This window comes from Lagopus muta, chromosome 2 (genome assembly GCF_023343835.1).
Source record: "Lagopus muta isolate bLagMut1 chromosome 2, bLagMut1 primary, whole genome shotgun sequence".
NCBI lineage: Eukaryota > Metazoa > Chordata > Aves > Galliformes > Phasianidae > Lagopus > Lagopus muta.
Window position 1 is genome coordinate 6,201,637 of NC_064434.1, and position 17,644 is coordinate 6,219,280.

Sequence of the window (17,644 nt, forward strand, 5' to 3'; positions counted from 1 at the left end):
CCCCCCTGCCAATGCAGGTTCCCTACACCAGGTTGCACAGGTTGGCATCCAGGCAAGTATTGAACATCTCCAGAGAAGGAGACTCCACAACCTTTCTTGGAGAGTTCTGTGCATTTCAAAGCAGTGCCATCCATATTTGTGAGTGTGCTATGAAATGGGCATCTTGCCTGCCTGGGAAAACATCCCCTTCCTGGTCACTCTTGGAAGAGGAGAACTCGAAAGGATGCAGATCACCAGCTCGCCAATAGAACTCATTAAAAAAGCAAGCAGAAGTCAGAATGCTGTTTGTACACCTGCAGGATGTTCTTACATCTCAGAGTAGTCAGGGTAGCGCCAACGAAGCGGCTCTCCTCGTTCTTGGCAGAACACTGAAACATTTCACAGCTATTCTTCAGTACTTTGTCAAATTCCTTCTGCTGCAGAGCTAAGAAATAAGGCAGGGTTGGGTGAGCTGAGAGATGTTCTCCTTCATTCTGGGGTCTTGGGGCAGTTGTTCCTTCACAGCTTGGTTCTGGGAAAGTCTTCCTCCAATGGAAAAGATCTCATAGACCTCCTCCATTCCAACCGCAGCCCATCCCACCATGCCTGCTGATCACATCCCTCAGTGCCACATCTCCTTACTTCTTGAACATCCCCAGGATGGTGTGAGCCCACCACCTCCCTGGGCAGCTTGTTCTAGTGCTTCCTCTGCAGAAATTTCTCCTAATATGTGACCCAAACCTCCTTTTTACAACTTGAAACCATTTCCTCTCATACAATCCAATAATCCTTTCCTAAAACCAAACCACACAAAAGCACCCTACTACAGTCTTTTTAGAAGCCCTTTGAAACTGAAACTACCCAACAACAGAGGAAATGTGCATCCTGTGTCTGGCCAATGGCCCTGTTGTTGCTGCTGGCTGGATGCACTGACTGTGGAACTGTGTCTTGCCCTGCTGCAGAGGGAGCTTTTCCCTGCCCAGTAGGAGAGCTCTGCAAGGTTGAGCTGTTCTGAGGCTTCTTGTGGCAGTATAAATCTTGCTCTTGAGTCCTGTGATAGTTTTAGCTCCTCAACAGCAGATGTCATAACTTGCTTCATCTGTAGCTTCTGAAGTTCTTCAGAGTTTTCTGGGGATATTGAGTGCAGTCTGCATCCTTTGAGCCATTCCATAATGACTTTGGTCATTTTTTATTTTTGCTTTTCATCTGGATCTTGTTAAAATGACCTTACAGCTGAGGAACATTTACAGCCCATTAACAGCTTGTACACAGTGTGTTAATGTGTAACTTTGTCATGGCAGAACATCCAGCAGTTTGGGTGGCTTCTTGTGGAGGAAGCAGCCAGAGAAATGGCAATTGCTGTTTCAAGTTTAGAAGTTCCTCAGCTCTAAGCTTAGAGATGTGACCATTATAGTGTGTGATAGAAACAACTAATTAACTTCTCTGGGGAGAACCAGAACACTGGGGATGTAGGTGTCTTTCTGAGCAAGCTCTCATGGAAATAACATTTGATGTTTTCAGTTGTCGAGCCACAGCTGCAGTTCGGAACGGCTGATTTTGGGAGGGAGTTCTGGAGGCCATCTGGTCAGAATGAGGAATGTGACCAATTTTCATGGTGCCCTTGCCTTTGTTAATTGGCAATTATTTGGCAGCCCAACTGATTCCAAGGTGCTTGGAGCTGGAGGCAGCCTTGGGTCCCTCTGCCCCCCCACCCCAACAAAGGCATGCAGAGCAGAGCAGGGAGCCCAGCACCACAGCCAGGGGTTGGGGAGATCCCCAAAGAGGGATGCTTCAAATGACCACCAGTTTTAGGATTGTGTGACCTTTAAACAATCATCTGAGGTTGGAAGTGGCTTTTGGTTATAGATGCACCTGCCAAAGAGATGTTACTGCAAATCTGTCTTCAACCTTGATGTCTGTAGTCTAAATGCTAAGGAAGGAAATTGCTTTGTGTTCTACTTGCTGTCTCATTTTAATGAATATCAGTGCACTGGCAACTTGAAATTTTTTTTATATTTTGTGAGCACGTTTTTACTGATGAGCCGTTAGGGAGCTCAAATTTTGACAAAGGAGATTAGCACGTAACAGAGCAACTCTCACTGCATTGCTCTTAAAATGGCTGCAGGCCAATTGTCCCATTGGTGAGCTCATTTTTAGCTTTTCTTCAGCGTCCTCTGGTCTGAGCAGGTGGCTGAGAAATGCCCTGTGTACCTGAGATGAGAAAGGTCCTTGAAGCAGAGACCAGAAAGAACCTCGAAGCAGTGCATCTTCCACTTGATTCCTTGCGACAGCAGGAAGCTGGGAAACTGGAAAATAATGTGCTGAAGCTAGCAAGCTAATTTAAATTGTATTTTCCTGCTGCAGCTGAAATGGAGTGGATGAGATGGGAAGGACATACCTAGAGGGCTTCCAGACCTGCTCATAGTGACCATGCCTCACTGGTTTGTACAGCCATCTGATCTCTGCTAACCATACAGCTTCTTAAATACAAATTGTCAGCCAATTTTTCCAGTGGCAACCCATTCCTGTTTTGTGAGCACCTTCACATGCATATCTGAGGGAGCACCAGTGCGTTATTCCATTGGTGGCAGCAGCTTCTGTTGTAGTCTGGTCTAACAAAGCTGCTTTTCAGGAACTGCTGGTTTGTATTTCTGGTGAGTGCTGGTTTCCATGGGTAGGTCACACTGCACAGAGCTAGATGCTGTGCAGGGAGGTGCCCAGTGCTAGACTGAGAGGCAACAAACACAAACTGCTGGATGTGAGCTCCCATGAGATAGGAAAAATGCCACTCTGGAGGTGACAGACCACTAGAGCAGGGCCAGAGAAGGCTTCTCCTTTTTTGGAGCTGCTCAGAGGGGGCTGGGCAAGGCCCTGCTGTTGGAGCTGGAGGCTGGGCTCTGATATCTGGAAGTTCCTCCCATCCTAGTTGCTCAATTCCTGGTTCCCAGCCTCATGCCCTGGAGGTGAAGTGTTTTTTGGCTTCTGTGCCCCTTGTAAGATTGAGTCATTGCAGTGCTTCAAAGACTTCCTAGGCTTAATGGAAAGACTGGAGTTAAGGGCTGCTTCTTCTGTGTGCGATTGGAGATGCAGTGCTCCAAACGTTAGTACTAACAGCTCTCATTTTTTTCTCCCTTTCAGTGTGCAAAACTTGAGCTGGCTTGGAAGGCTTTGTAAATAACTGAAATCATCAGCTGACAACTATCTAGTTACTTCACAGATTCTTTAATCCACACTTTGAGTTGAATCTTCAAGTGAGCTGAAACATCTTCAGTCTACATAGTATAGAAGTGATATACTCAGTGTGTATTGGGGAAAACAGGACAAGGGCTTGTGAAGGTTGTGCTTTAGAACCATCAGGGTTGGGTTACCCCTGCATCTCTCTGCTGTTCCCATTTAATTACTTCCATTCTGATGGAAGATTCTGAAATGTCCATCAGGATTTTACTTGACCCACTGGGGTTACTGCATGCAAGGCTTCTTACTCTCAGTTGGAACTGGGAGGTCTTTTCCAATGGGAAAAGGTCATTTGCTGGAGGAAGGTGCCCATGAGATAGCATCTTAGGTGCAGGATTCTTCAGCTTTCTTCCATCCATTACTGCAAAAGCTCAAAAGAAAGTCTGGCAGAAAGAGGGCAATAAATGCTGATACAGTAAATTCTTGTGTGTTTTCCCTTTCGTTAAAAAGTTGGATTTGGCTTTTTCTGGAGAAAATAACCAACTAATCAGCTTTTTTTAAAAGAAAAAAAAAAAAAACAACAAAAACCGAAGGTCACCAGAACATTGCATTCTGTTTGAGGCTTTCATGTCTCCGCAGCAAAGGGGAATTTGTACAAAGTCCCAGCTGTAAGGTACAGGCTGAAGCTGTTTGGGGCAGTGTGAAGGCTGTGGTCAGTGTTGGGGGGAGGCAGTCTGTGGCTCTCAGGGAGCTTTTGGTGGTATGTGTGGCCAGGGGCTAAAGTAGGTTCCCTAGAGCAAGTCATACAGGAAAGCATCCAGCTGGGTTTTGAGTATCTCCACAGAAGGAAGCTCCGCCACCTCTCAAGGCAGCTTCTTCCAGAGCTCTGCTGCTCTGCCACCCTCACAGTAAAGAGATTCTTTCTCATATTTGTACAGAACTCCCTGGGTTCCAGTTTGTGCCTGTTGCCCCTTGTCCTGTTGCTGGGCACCAGCAAAAAGAGCCGCATCCTCCTGACCCCCACCCTTCAGATACTGATGATCAGATCCCCTCTCTTCTTCTCTTCCCCAGGCTGAACATCCCCAGGGCTCTCACCTCTCCCCATCAGGAGATGCTGCAGGCCCCACCATCTCTGCAGCCCTCTGCTGGGCTCATTCCAGCAGTTCCCTGTCCTCCTTGAAAACTGGGGAGCCCAGCACTGGACTCAGTGCTTCAGATGTGGCCTTTCCAGGGCAGAGCAAAGGAGAGGAGCCCTTGCCCTGCTGGCTGTGCTCAGTGCAATGTTCCCCAGGGTTCTATTGGCCTTCTTGGCCATTAGGGGCACAGTCAACCTTTGGTCAACTACTGGCTGATCAGGGCACTCAGGTTCTTCACTGTAGAGCTCCTCTCCAGCAGCTCACCCCCTAACCTTACCAATGCATGTAGTTATTTCTCCCCAGGTCTAGGACTTTACATTTCCCCTTGTTCCTCTTTGCCTAACTCTCACCCTATCCAGGTTTCACTGGATGGCAGCATGGCCTTCTGGTGTGTCAGCCACTCCTCCCAGCTTTGTATCATCAGCACACTTGCTCAGAGTGCTCTCTGTCCCTTCACAAGTTTGTTAATGACGATGTTAGAAAAGATCACACCCAGTACTGACACCTCCTAGAACCACTCTGGGTCCAGCAAGCCCTCAGAGGGCTATTTCTTTGCTTAATGAGCATTTCAACAGAAGTTAAAGTAGCCACCAGTTTCTGTAGCACCCTGTATCTGTGCAGAAGGATGGAGGTGAGTTGGTAGGTGACATCAATAGCAGGTATAGGGAAAAATGTTCATTTGAAAAATAGTTTTTCAAGGGATGCTTGTGTAGAGAGATCACGTTTCTGTTAGCAGGGACTGCATTCATATGTTAGGGAAAAGCTCTGCTGTGTGACTGTTCATAGCATTTGTTTTGATAAAGGTATCAAATCCCTGATTAACCACATCTTCCACTTCTGCTACTACTGCAGTCTCAGGAAGAGAGTTGTTGCTGCTTCCTTAAAATGAAATTACCTATGCTTTCCTATGATGCCATATATTCCCTAGTGCAAGGGGAAGTGCGGGGTGTAATTGTGCAGGGATGAATGCTGCAGGAATTCAGCAGGTTGGCTTTTTTTTTCTGAAAAACACTGGAGTGAGATCTCAGAAGACAGATAGAAGTAGGATTTATTTTTGGTTGGAAACAGCTGATAGTTCTGTAGCAGAAATGGGAAAATCGTGGGGGCATGCCAAAGATTTGGAAGTCTCAATTCTGTGCCTCAGAAACCCCAGAGGGTGGTTTGGTCTGGTTTCTTCCTTTCAGATCAGAAAACACTAAGCCTTTCTGCATAGGCCCTAAAGGGTGAGTGAGAGCAGCACACAAACCAGTACCTTACATATGGACACTGTGTTTAGGTGAGGTTGTGTCAGTGCTGTGAACTTAAAGCTTTTTGTCTGCAAACAGTATTTAAGAAAATCACTGAGCTTCTGCAGGGCTTCTTGTTCTTGTTCTGGACTCAGCCCAGGATATTGGAATGTCCTTGTGTTCCCATGGGTCACATTTGGTTGTCATGCCAGTCTTAATAGGCCATTAATTAAAGCTGTAAGTAAACTTCATATTTGTTGTGGGCTGAGGAGCTTTTTAGCATCCTCTGAGCCGATCCTGCCCTAAGGGTTTACAGTGCCCTGTACTGCACTGTGGTACAGCTGCAGGTCCATATAGGCACTGCCTGTGTTGCTGGAGCAATGGTTTGGTCTTAGAATCATGAAGGTTGGAAGAGATCTTGAAAAGTCATCGAGTCCAAATGTCAGCCCATCCCCACCACGTCCCCAGTGCTGCATCCCCTCAGTTCTCAAACACCTCCCTGGGCAGCTGTGCCAATGCATCACCATTCTTTCACTGAATAAATATTTCCTAATAGTGTTTTGCACAAATTCACAGGAATTTTAAGTGTTGATGATTTAAAATTAACTTTCTAGCGTGAAAAGCTTCTACTCCCACCAAAAAAAGCCCTCCAAAGCCATACTGGCATCTCTTGTCTGGATTTGTAGAAAATAAACCGAGAAGCCCAACAGATACACGCTTCTTTCTCTGCTGGTGTTGATGATATAACCTAGTCTTACTGTTACTGCAGATCTGCCCAAAGCTTTTTAAAAACAAATAAAAATCGTTTCTGGTGGATGGGGAGGAGGGTTCATGTTAATGCTTAGAAGTTGTTTTGCTGAAGTTTTTAAAGGGGTGTTTCTCTCCTTTTTTTGGGTTGCACTCCAACTCCAGAAGGTAAGAACCACTGCTGATTGTTGTGAAGCCGTTCTGTATTAACACAAGCTGCACAAGCCTTAATTGAAGAGCCCTGCTTGTTTCACGTGGGCATAAAAACGAAGTTAAAGCAGTATAATTAGTGTCAATGCTTGTTGCACTAACCTGCCTTTGCTGTATGCTGTTTGCATTTGTGTTTGACTGTAATGCAAACATGAAGCCTGCTTGCAAGCTGTGGCGGTGTCAGGCTAACAGCACGGAATGCTCAGTGTCTCACCAAATTAACATCGCTGTGCAGTCTTGGGTTTGCACTTGGTTTGCATGATGGCTTTGTGCATCTTTGTCTGTGTGTAGAATCTGCTCTGTTCATAGAAGGAGCTGCTTCTGAATCTTAAATTTGTTTTAACAAGCTTTGAGTTGGTGCTGTGGCATCTGCTTACCATGCCCCTCTGCTCTGATGCTTGATCTGAATTGATTGGGTCTCAAAGCCTATTTTAATTTGCTAATGAACTGAAAGCTTTTTGTGTGAATGTCTGATTCAGAGGGAACGGGGGGAGAAAGGGATGCTCAAATATGGGGAAATCCCTCACCCTTAAACACAGCTGGATCCGTTGGGGCCTTTTTGTCAAGTTCCATGAATTGCAGTGGAGATGTGAAAGGTGGATGCTCACTGCTGGATGCACTTTGTACAAACTTCCATTTACAGCAAAACAGTCATTAACTCTTCTGCAGAACCCCAAGCTGTGCAGAGGTGGGTTCTGAGCAGCATTTCTGTGCCAAGCACCAGTGCACATCCTGCCTGCAGGACCTGCTGGAGCTGTGGTGGTTCTGCTCCAAGGCAGGGAGTTGCTGGCCGTGTGCTCTGCTAACAAATGACTACTGGAGCTTTAATATAAAGGAGCCTTCTGAAGGATAAGTATGCCTTGTATCGTGTTCTGAGTGCAAGTTTGAGTTCCAGCACTGCAGAGATGAGAACTCTGTGATGTCAGGCCAGCATCCCATCACAGGTGGCTGTACAAAAATGATTCTGTCACACTTTGTTTTTGAATCAGAACAAATCTGCTCAGTCCCTGAGGTCTCAGGACAGGGCTGGTTGGGAAGGGCTCAGTGGTGGAATTGGCAAACCTGGAAAGAAGTGTTACACATCTTCTTTCCCACTGAGCATGTTCACCATAGAGCTATCTCACCCTTACCTGATGCACATTCACCATTTTCAAGCTCCTTTTTCTCCTGTTCAGTCTGAAGAAGCTTTGAATTTAACATGGAATGTAAGAGGCCGTGATTTAATGAAGGCTGAAATTTGGCATTTCTCAGAAAGGCAGCTTGGTATGTATGCATCTGCTGGGAAGTAGCTTAGAGAAACGCTCTGAGGGGTGAGAGCTTCAAGTGTGCATTTCTTATGCTGTTGGTCTCATAGCTAGCTACCTTCATGCTGTCACAGTGTCAAGCAGTGCTGAGTACAGCAGTAGTGGGGGAGTGGTTGGGAACGAGGTGACAGAGCAGACACCATCCAGGTCATTAAAACAGCACAGTGTAGATGGAATGGTTGTAAAGAGTCATGGAGGACCACCCCTTTGGCCAGCTATAAGCACTGCACTTAGATGTACAGCTAACAGGTCAGTGCCTACTCTGGTAATGCAGAGTTCAAGAGTGTGAGTGTGTTCTCAGCTCTCACTGTGCTGGGTGGTCACCTGGTGAGTATAGGTGAGTGCTTGCTTGTATGCTGAGGCAGCACCTGTGACTGCAAGGGTTCCTGATGGTGCACTGAAACATGCCTTTTGCCTTTCGTAGAGGTAGCTTTGGGTGGGTGGATGTGCAACTCCCTATTGCTTTCCAAGCTGAAATGCACTGCAGAAGAAAAAACAAAACAGAAAACTTTCAGTTGCATGCCATAAAACTGGCTTAAGTTTGTACCTACTTCTGTTGAACAGTTGGCATCACGCACCAGATCAGTTCCATTTGCAAACATTCTTACCAAAGAAAAGGTCGTTTTGATTCATGAGCTGGCACAGGTTGCCCAGAGGGGTGATGGATGCCCCATCCCCTCAGACACCCAAGGCTAGGCTGGATGGAGCTCTGAGCACTGATGGAGCTGTAGGTGTCCCTGTTCATTGCAGGCAGTTGGTCCAGGTGGCCTTTAAAGGTCCCTTCCAACTCAATTATATGATTCTAAAGGCTGAGTTCTGCTTTGAGGCCTATGAAGTACCTTGCACATTACCAGGACCTCGTGGTCAGGGTGCCCAGCCAACCACGGCCCCAAATGGCAGCAGTGCAGGTGTGGGTGACGTCCCATAGTTGTTAATGGCGCATCTGAAGCGTGCAGGAACCCTTCTTTCCCTTCATGTGCTTCTACCTGCTGGCTTTGGGATGCAGCAATGGGAGCAGGTGGTAATGGCCTTAAGTTGTGCCGATGTGCTGGAGATGTGTTTTCCAGATGGGAGGTTTGGGTGTCCCAGCAGGATCTGTGTCTGCTGGTGTGGGACCCGAGTAGGGCTGTGGCAAGAAAGAATGCCACGAGGGGGATGTGCACCTCATAGCCAGACTGAACCCAGCTTTCTGAAAGCTACGTGAGATTTATTGAGTGGATTTTAACCTGTAAAATTTTCAGTTAGATGTGTGAAAGGTTAGAATGGTGTTAGCTTTGTGCCAGGTTTCTAAGGAGCCTATGGAGGAAGGCAGGTAACGATAGGTGAATGTGAGAAGAAATTAAAGCAGAAATAATGGGTAAGCTGTTAAACAGTGGAATTAAGTAGGCGTGGGATCATGGAATTGTGGAACCCATCACCACTGTTACACCTCCCTCAGTGCCACATCTCCATGTCTCAAACATTTCCAGGGATGGTGACCCCACCACCTCCCTGGGCAGCCTGTGCCACTGCATCACCTCTCTTTTGGAGAAGGAATGTTTCCTAATATCCAACCTGAACCTCCCATGTGTAACTTGAGGACATCACACCTCATTCTATGGCTAGTTTATCTGAGTAGTATGAATGACAGACTGTTCCAACCTTTGTAAAGCTTGGTCATGCCCAAACTTGGTTCTTTGTTGAGCTTTCAGAGCATGGCTTTACTTAGGTTCTTGTGAAATGCCTGGCTTAGCTCTGATCTGCTGCCCTGATCAAGTTTTTAGGAGGAATGAGCTCAAGGTCAGGTATGTGGTGAGTTTGCATGCAGTTAAGTGCAGAAATGGATTTTGCTTAAAGAAGGGAAAGGTTCTGTGCTGGAAAGCAACACCTTTGAAAAGAATATGGGGCTGCTGTAGGAAACAGTACTGGGTTGTAGCTTCCAGGGTGACCCTGTAGCTTTCAAGAGGTGAGGAATAGGATTGCAAAGCATCTGCCTGGCCGTAGTGAAGTCAGCTAATGTGCAGTAATGCTGCTGGTTCTGGGCACTGGCAGAATGGAAGCAGAGCTCAGGGCTGGGCTTGGTGTGGGATGATGTTCTCAGTGTAAATGTGCTCAGGAGAAACTTCTATCCAGGGATGGAGTTGTCTGGAGGCGAGCACAAGCTCTCAGCAGAGGTGCCAGTGTTCTGACCCTCAGCTGTCTGTCTGCATCAGCCACGGCAGACATTAGGAGGTGGAGGAGCTGGGTGAAACTCAGTTCTGCCATGTAAGAAGAGCAGGGAATTCTAATGATCTCTGCAGTCTGTAGTTAGCTTGCAACAGATCTGCTCTGAGTTTCAGAGATGCAACTTTTTGCACTTGGAACTGTACGAATAAGTGTCCATTTTCACGTTCTGCAAAGAAGAGGTGGAGGGCCTGAGCACAGGGGCTTCTTGTGTGCTTTTTTTCCTGGAACTGGAGCATGGCTACGTCAGGCTGGTTTCACCATTGCTTGTTGTGGCTGATTCAACTCGTATCAGTGGGAATGCCCGTTGGGTCTGTGCTCTGTGCATGCTTGGTCATTGGGTGAGGGGTTGTGACTCCCAGCAGAAGATGAAATCTGTCCATACAAATGCAAAAAATTAATGCTGTGCTTTTATTTTCAGTGGGACTTCTCCTCTTGCATGCCTGAATGCTATGTTACATACGAACTCCCGAGGGGAAGAGGGCATTTTCTATAAGGTCCCAGGGCGGATGGGAGTGTACACTCTGAAGGTAAGTTCCTCAGCTGGGCAGTCGTGTTTGAGTGCTCAGTGGCTTTTGTTCCTTTACAGATATTTTGCACTAGGGTAAATCCAGTGTAGGGAAGAGGGAGTTGTTCCTCACTAGCGTGGATTGTGGTGTGAGCTGTACCTCCAAACACAAACACTGAACTCCTCATTCTTGCTGGTGATCATCTGCGTGCAGAAAATAGAACCAAAATAATGCTGGGTTTTTTTCACAGTCCTGTAGATTGCTGGTATTAATTATCACCCAGAAATGAAATTGTAATAAAATTGCAACCACAGAAAAGTAACGTTATCACCACTCAACTCATATCTGGAAGAGAAATAGCCCCTTATCCTTAATCTATTAATAGCAGACAGCAAGTATTTCTAGGAAGAAAGTGTAGAATCCTTCGTGTAGCTGATTTGTACTTCTAAAAACAGTCTCTATTTGTGGTTTCTTTTCCCCACTTACACTACTCAGATGAGGCCTGCTTTCACTGTTCTTGGTTTTCTATGTACTTGAAACTGGTGACTTTGCCATAAGATTCCTCTTGCTAATGTAGATCTCTACAGTGTTGGTTGTGTCTGCTGTGGCCACGCTCTTCTTCTCAGTCCATGCTCCAGAGAGAGCAGTAGTAGCTTCTGAGGTAATGTTTGACTCATCCTGTAATATTTAAATCATTAGAATTGGAAAAGGTCTCTAAGATGGTGTAGTCCAACCCGTCACCACCAAGCCCACTAGACCATGTCCTGAAATGCCACAGAATCACAGAATGGCCAGGGTTGGAAGGCACCTCAAGGATCATGAATCTCCAACCCCCTGCCACATGCAGGGCCACCAACCTCCACGTTAAATGCTAAACCAGGCTGCCCAGGGCCCCATCCAACCTGGCCTTGAACACCTCCAAGGACGGGGCATCCACAACCTGTCTGGGCAGCTGTTCCAGTACCTCACCACTCTCTGGGTAGAGAATTTCCCCCTGATGTCCGATCTAAATCTCCCCTCCCTCAACTTAAAACCATTTCCCCTCGTCCTACACACATCAACCCTTTCAAAGAGTTGATGCCACATCTCCATGTTTCTTTTTCTTGGAAATCCAGACCAAGGCAGATGAGTGCTCCTCCATTTTCCCATCTTATTACTTGTTACAGGTGCTGGAGCATCCTGCTGTTCCCCCAGTTAGTGGCTGGAGCCTTCTGGTGATTGGCAGTGCCCTGTACCTCCGTCCATTTGGCTCATGTCCCCGTGTGCTTGTATTTATTGCTTCCCCTGTACTTATTATCCCCTTTGCAGCAGAAAGGCTCACAACTGGATTTCCTGTTCACCGGTAGCCTGAAAGATTCCAGTCTGTAGGAATATTTCTAACCTGATGTTTGGAGAAGTCCATCAAGCTCACCACAGGTGATAAAACAGAGCACATCATCTTGCAGAAGTATTTATAGGAGTGCTAGCTGGAAAACCAGATTTTATTTGATTATTCCATATGGTTCCCTAAATGCTTAATTATTGAAAGAAGATCAGTTATAAAGAGAAGATGTTTCTGTAGTTTAGAGCACACTTCTGCTTTGAAAACAGGATGTGCAATAGGGAGAGGTAAAGGTGCCTAAAGGAATTTGTGTTAATGAAGATCGCACACTGATATCTTGCTTGGAGCACAGATGTTATGGAGGGCAGCAGAGGGAGCAGGGATTGTTTTCTCTGGAGCAGAAGGAGGCTTGGGGGAGACCATCACTCCCTACAACTACCTGAAGGGAGGTTGTAGCAAGGTGAGGTTGGCCTTTTCTCCCAGATAAAAGAGAGAAGGATGAGAGGTGTTGGCCTCAAGTTGCACACGGGGACATTCAGGTTGAATTTTAGGAAACATCTCTCCTTCAGAAGAGTGGTGGTGAGGCATTAGAACAGGCTGCCCAGGGGGTGGTGGGATCAACATCCCTGGAGGTGTTCAGGATTCGTGGCGCTGAGGGATGTGGTCAGCAGGGTGGGTTTGCAGTTGGACTAAATGATCTTTTCCAGCCTTCATGATTCTGTGGTTCTGGGAGATTTTGAGAGGCCAGATGGTCAATGCAGACAAAGCATGGTGATAGGAGGTCTTGAGGAAGGGGCAGAGCTGGAAGGAGAGCACTGCAAGTTGTCTGCAGGTGCTGGGAAGGACCCTTGGAGAGTCCAACCTCCTGTCAAAGCAAGGTCAGCTGTGGCACATCACTGAGGAGACATCCTGAAGCAGTCTGAAATAAGGGACTGTATAATTGCTGTGTGCCAAGCGAGTAACATTATCTCTCCAAAAGTTACGCTTTAAAAAAGGTTGAATAAAGGAAAGGTGAGCATTAGGAGTACACAAGTGTCTTCACCAGCTTAAGTGACACTTGGTATAAATAGATTTTTCCGTGCTTCTCATTATGCTTTCTCTTCCCTCGTGACTTGCAAGTAATTTTTTATGTGCAGTGCAGTTTGTGCAGTGAGGGATGAAAATATTCAATATCTGACCCAGTTAATAGTCACCTGGCTGGTGGAAAAAAGTCTGGAATTATTGAAATTGGTGAAATCGATGTCATCTGAATTACTTTTTGGACCTACAAGCAAAGACCAGTCACAGCTGTAACTTGAGAGAAAAGATAGTTGTGTCCAGGAGAAGGGAGAGATTGCACATCAGTGCCCAGCTGATGGCTGACAGAAGGATGCCCACACACACACCTAATTTGTGCAGCTGTCCTGAGCCCTTTCTTGCTTGTACAGTAATCGTGTTGCAGCTATGTGTCTAAGAAAGAATGCAAAGCTGTAATTCCAGCAGAATTCTTCCTTGCAGAAGTCAAGGCATTGTTGCTAATTAGCACTAATACGACAATGTAGGTTAAAATCTGAGTGGTGGTGATCGCTAGAGGGCAGCCTGGGCTTAGATGTGGACAGGCAGCAAGGGCTGGCTGTTATCAGCCTGAAATGTTAGGTGTGAGAATGGTGGACCTGCAGTGCCTTACAGAGTGTTGTAGTGCACTGCAGGTCACTGTGGTGTGTTACAGTGTGTTGTAGTGCATTATAGATGGTGACTGAGGATAGGCAGCTATAGGGGGTGTGCAGGGAGGGAGATATGAGGTGGTGACAGGGAAGTGTGAGAGCCACACCAGCAGGCACGTGTTTTATGTGGGCTAGCAGAAAGCACAGGCCTGAAGCTGAGCTCTTCTGACACGTCTCTGCAGGATAAAAAGTCAACGACAGGCACTGGCTAAATGAAGGAAAATGCAACTTAAAAATATTTTATTAAGTGAGGAATTTCTTGCTACGTGGGCTTACTGACCTGTTGGCTCCATTTGCAGAAGGACGTTCCGGATGGGCTGAAGGAGCTCTCAGATGGCTCGGAGGAAAGCAGCGACGCGCAGTCCGACTCACAGAGCTCTGAGAACAGCAGCAGCAGCAGCAGCAGTGATGGGTGCACGAACAAGGATGGGAAGAAAAGCAGGTGGAAAAGGAAAGGTAATTTTCCTGCTCAGGAGAGATGATAACATGGTTTCTGTGAAGGACTTTCAGCTTATTGCTGATCCCATCTGTTGCCATATAGGGACAGGACCTTACAGGAGCCTAAAGTCTCATTTACAGCTTATGCTGCTGACTTGAATTTACATCACAAGTGCAGCATAACTTGAAACAAAAAAAAAAGTATTTGCAATTCAATGTGTGTGTATCCTTTATACAAGCATACTGTGCTTCAGACCTAGGAACAGCGCTTTGGTGTTTTACAGGTTTTCTCTTTATCCTGGGCCTTATACTGAACCTTGTATATTGAGCCCTAGGCCTAACTCTAACCCTTCTTTCCTGAAACCACTGCACCTCCTGGTTGTGGCCTCTCTCAGTGATATTGCATGTAGTAGGAGTGAGCACCGAAGCTCTGTGATTACAGCTTGTTATGGAGACTGATGGGGCTGTGGGACTGGGCTCCATTTTCCTGCTTTGGACTTCCTTCCCTCACACACTCAGCAATATTTAGGTATTGTGTACAGTTGAGTATTTAAACTTACTTTCAAGCATCAGTCACTTTTAAATAATACAGGAAAGTTCAGCAACGTTTCAAGAGTACCTAAATTCTGAATGTTCTGCAGAAGAATATCTTTGGTGTTTTGGGGGATCAAGCAGAGGAAATAATGCATTCCATTCCCTTTTCAATCCTGGTATCTTGCCACGGTGTCTGACTGGAGGCTGTCAGTAGTTGCATCATGTATTAGTAACACATTGCAGTTTCCTTTGCCCACGTCTAATTCCAGAACCCATTCATTTGATCAGTGTTTGAATCTTCATTCCTCCTTCAGAATTCTGGTCAAGTATCTGTTTAAGTGCTGAATTAATTAAAAAAAAAAAGTGTATGTAATAAAATTTGAGGGTGCAATATACATTTACTAGAAATCCTTTGCTCTTTCTTGTAAGCAGAGGTTGCACCTTTCTCTTGTGGGTATTCCTGTGTCTTTCAGTGTTGCTGCTGCTGTTACAGCTGCTTTACCTTTAATCTGATCCTTTCTCTTTCTGCTCAGTCATGCACAGAATTTCTTGGCTGAAATGCAACAAAATGAAAAGCTTATTTCCATTGCAGTGGTGGAGGCATGTAAGCAGTTTTCTGACACTACTGGAGCCATGCACCAAAGCATTTAGGTCAGCTGGGGTTGTGTGACCCAAGCGTGTGTGGGGTTTTCCATGTAGTGCAAGTAAACAAAACCAAAGGAAACTGTTAGATAGAATTGTGAGCATTTAAAACACTGCAAAAATAGGCATTGTTAAAAGTTTAGAAGTAAGACTTGACTCCAAATTAATCCTTTGGAAGAGAAGGTATGAGTAGCGTGGCTAAAATACTTTCATTCCTAACAAAGCCTCGGAATGGGGCGTTATGTAAAAAACTTGCAAGGAAGTGCAAAAGTCTTAGAGAGATTGTTGGCCTAGCAATGTGTGCATGGCTTTAGTGTAAAAGTTCTACATACGGTGCTACTGCTGTCAGAGCAAACAGAACCCTGCGTGGTTTGGGAACCAGAGAAAGAAGGAAGGGAATCTGTAGGCTGCAAGAGGTGGTAAAAGTTACCCAGAGCTCAAAAGCAGAAGATTTGAAGTTAGCAGTTCCAGTACAAATAAAAAAGGGAATTTTGCACTTCTTTTGTGGCCAGATACTGATTATTCTTCTTTCTAGGAATCACAGTGCTTTAATGCACTCGAAGCCAACTTCATTATTAAAAGTGTGGCTGTGGTCGGTGGTGTCACTGATTATTTTCCTTCTGTTCCCCTGAGGTTTGTTTTCCTTTGTTGGAGCAGCTCTTAATTGCTAATGAACTCACCTCTTAGTGTCACACAAAGGCATTCACGAGTTTCTGAGCGGAAATGGTGTTCTCCTTGAGCTTCCCTTTAAGAAAATCTCAGTACACCACTGTGCTGGAGCAGGGAGGGCATTGCTGTGCAATGAATTGTTGGCACTGCAGATGTGTGGAGCTGCTGCCAGGCCCAGCAGAGCTCAGTGCAGCCTGAGTTGCCCCTGTGCCAGCAGGGCACTGCAAGAGTGGAAATGGAAGCACAGTCTCTGTATTTGCAGCTCAGTGTAAGTCCTATGAATCCTGCTCTGGCTGAAAGTGCTGGAGCTCTGTGTAGGGAACAGGTGGGAAAGCAATATGAGGCAGTACATCATAGAATTACAGAATGGTTGGGTTGGAAGGGACCTTAAAGACCATTGAGGTGCAGCCCCTGCTGTGGGCTGGCTTCTGCCCATGACCCCTTCCAGCCTGACCTTGGGCTCCTCCAGGGATGGAGCGATTCACAGCTGTACATGTACCTCAGATTGCCCCAAACCAAGTGCAGCACCTTGCACTTGGCCTTGTTGAGCCTTCTGGGTTCCTATGGGCCCTATTATTAAGACTGTCTGGGTCATACTGGATATTAAGAAATAGTTTTCTCTGAAAGAGCAGTGCTGCACAGCTGCCCAGGGAGGTGGTGGGGTCACCTTCTGGAGGTGTTCCGGAGCCGTGGGGATGTGGCACTGAGGGATGTGCTCATTGGGCATGGTGGGCTGGGGTTGGACTTGGGGATCTGAGAGGTCTTTTCCAACCTGAACGATTCCATGATTCAGTGCTGTTGGGGTTACATGTCTGCGAGTCTGGAATCCATTCCTTAACAGCAAAGTACATTTCCGAGCTCATCGTGTGGGCTGCGTTCTTCCCTTTGGCCCTTAGGTTGCCTTTAATCCTTTCAGAATTCTCCCTCATTTCACTGCCTCTTCCCACGGTGCTCTGAGCTCCTTTTGCAGTTCTCTGCAGTTCAGTCTGTGCTGCAGAAGAACATTTTAAGCCAACAAGCTGTGTGTGCCCAAGTTTCATGTTGTGTATGTTGAACGGTGTGGGTTGGGCATGCTTCCTCAGGCACCCTGCAGTAATCCCCCTCACTCTGGTGCTAAACCAGACAAGCATATTTCAAACTCTGGAATCACATTTGATAAACATTTTCTCCAGGAAGCTATTATGGTTAATTTAAGTGATGTCTTTGCCATTGGCTTTTGCTTTGCCCTTTTAGATGCGCTGCTTAATTTCTTTGTAGGTCGTTTCCGTGTTTCAGTGTGGTTCCCCTTTTTATGAAGCTTAATATTACTGTGCCATGGTGTGTGAAATTCTTACAGAGATTTCTCTCTGAAGATTTTCTTCATTAAAACACAAAACCCTGCACTTCGCTCAACCAGAAGTCAGGAATTCCATACAAAAATAACATTTTTTGAGCTTATGTTGCACAAAAGAACATTTGAAGTCATAAACAAGTTCCCTGCTACTTTCTTCTTTCAAAGAAAGAGAGTGTGGGCTCTTAGTAAGCTCCCTCTTCTGACACAGTGTGAGCACAGATTCATATTGCCTGGCCACATGTTATTCCTCTGTTCCTCTGCACAGGGACAAATGCAGCCATCCTGACAAATTTACCATTTTTGGTGACTTTTTGACCTACTGTGTCAGTGACAAGCAGTAAGAAGTCAGCAACCACAACGGGGGCTTCCCCTGGGCACTTCTGGCTTTGCTGGTGACCTCTGTACCTTTTGTTTTGCAGGGCATGTTTACTTTATGATCTGCCTCTACTCTCTCTCGTCTCATTGCAGCCGTGCGTCAACATGGCCCTGCTCCTTTGGGTGCTCTCAGACACTGCAG

At 46.2% G+C, this 17,644-nt stretch overlaps 1 protein-coding gene across 1 annotated transcript in view; it reads left to right on the forward strand.

The window, feature by feature from the left end:
• ASXL2 (ASXL transcriptional regulator 2) overlaps nt 1-17,644 on the forward strand; it is a 92,732-nt gene that overhangs the window by 25,108 nt on the left and 49,980 nt on the right. The window contains exons 3-4 of the mRNA XM_048937304.1: nt 10,400-10,508; nt 13,811-13,967. Of these exons, the coding sequence (XP_048793261.1) occupies nt 10,400-10,508; nt 13,811-13,967 (266 nt within the window). The remainder of the gene's footprint in view (nt 1-10,399; nt 10,509-13,810; nt 13,968-17,644) is intronic.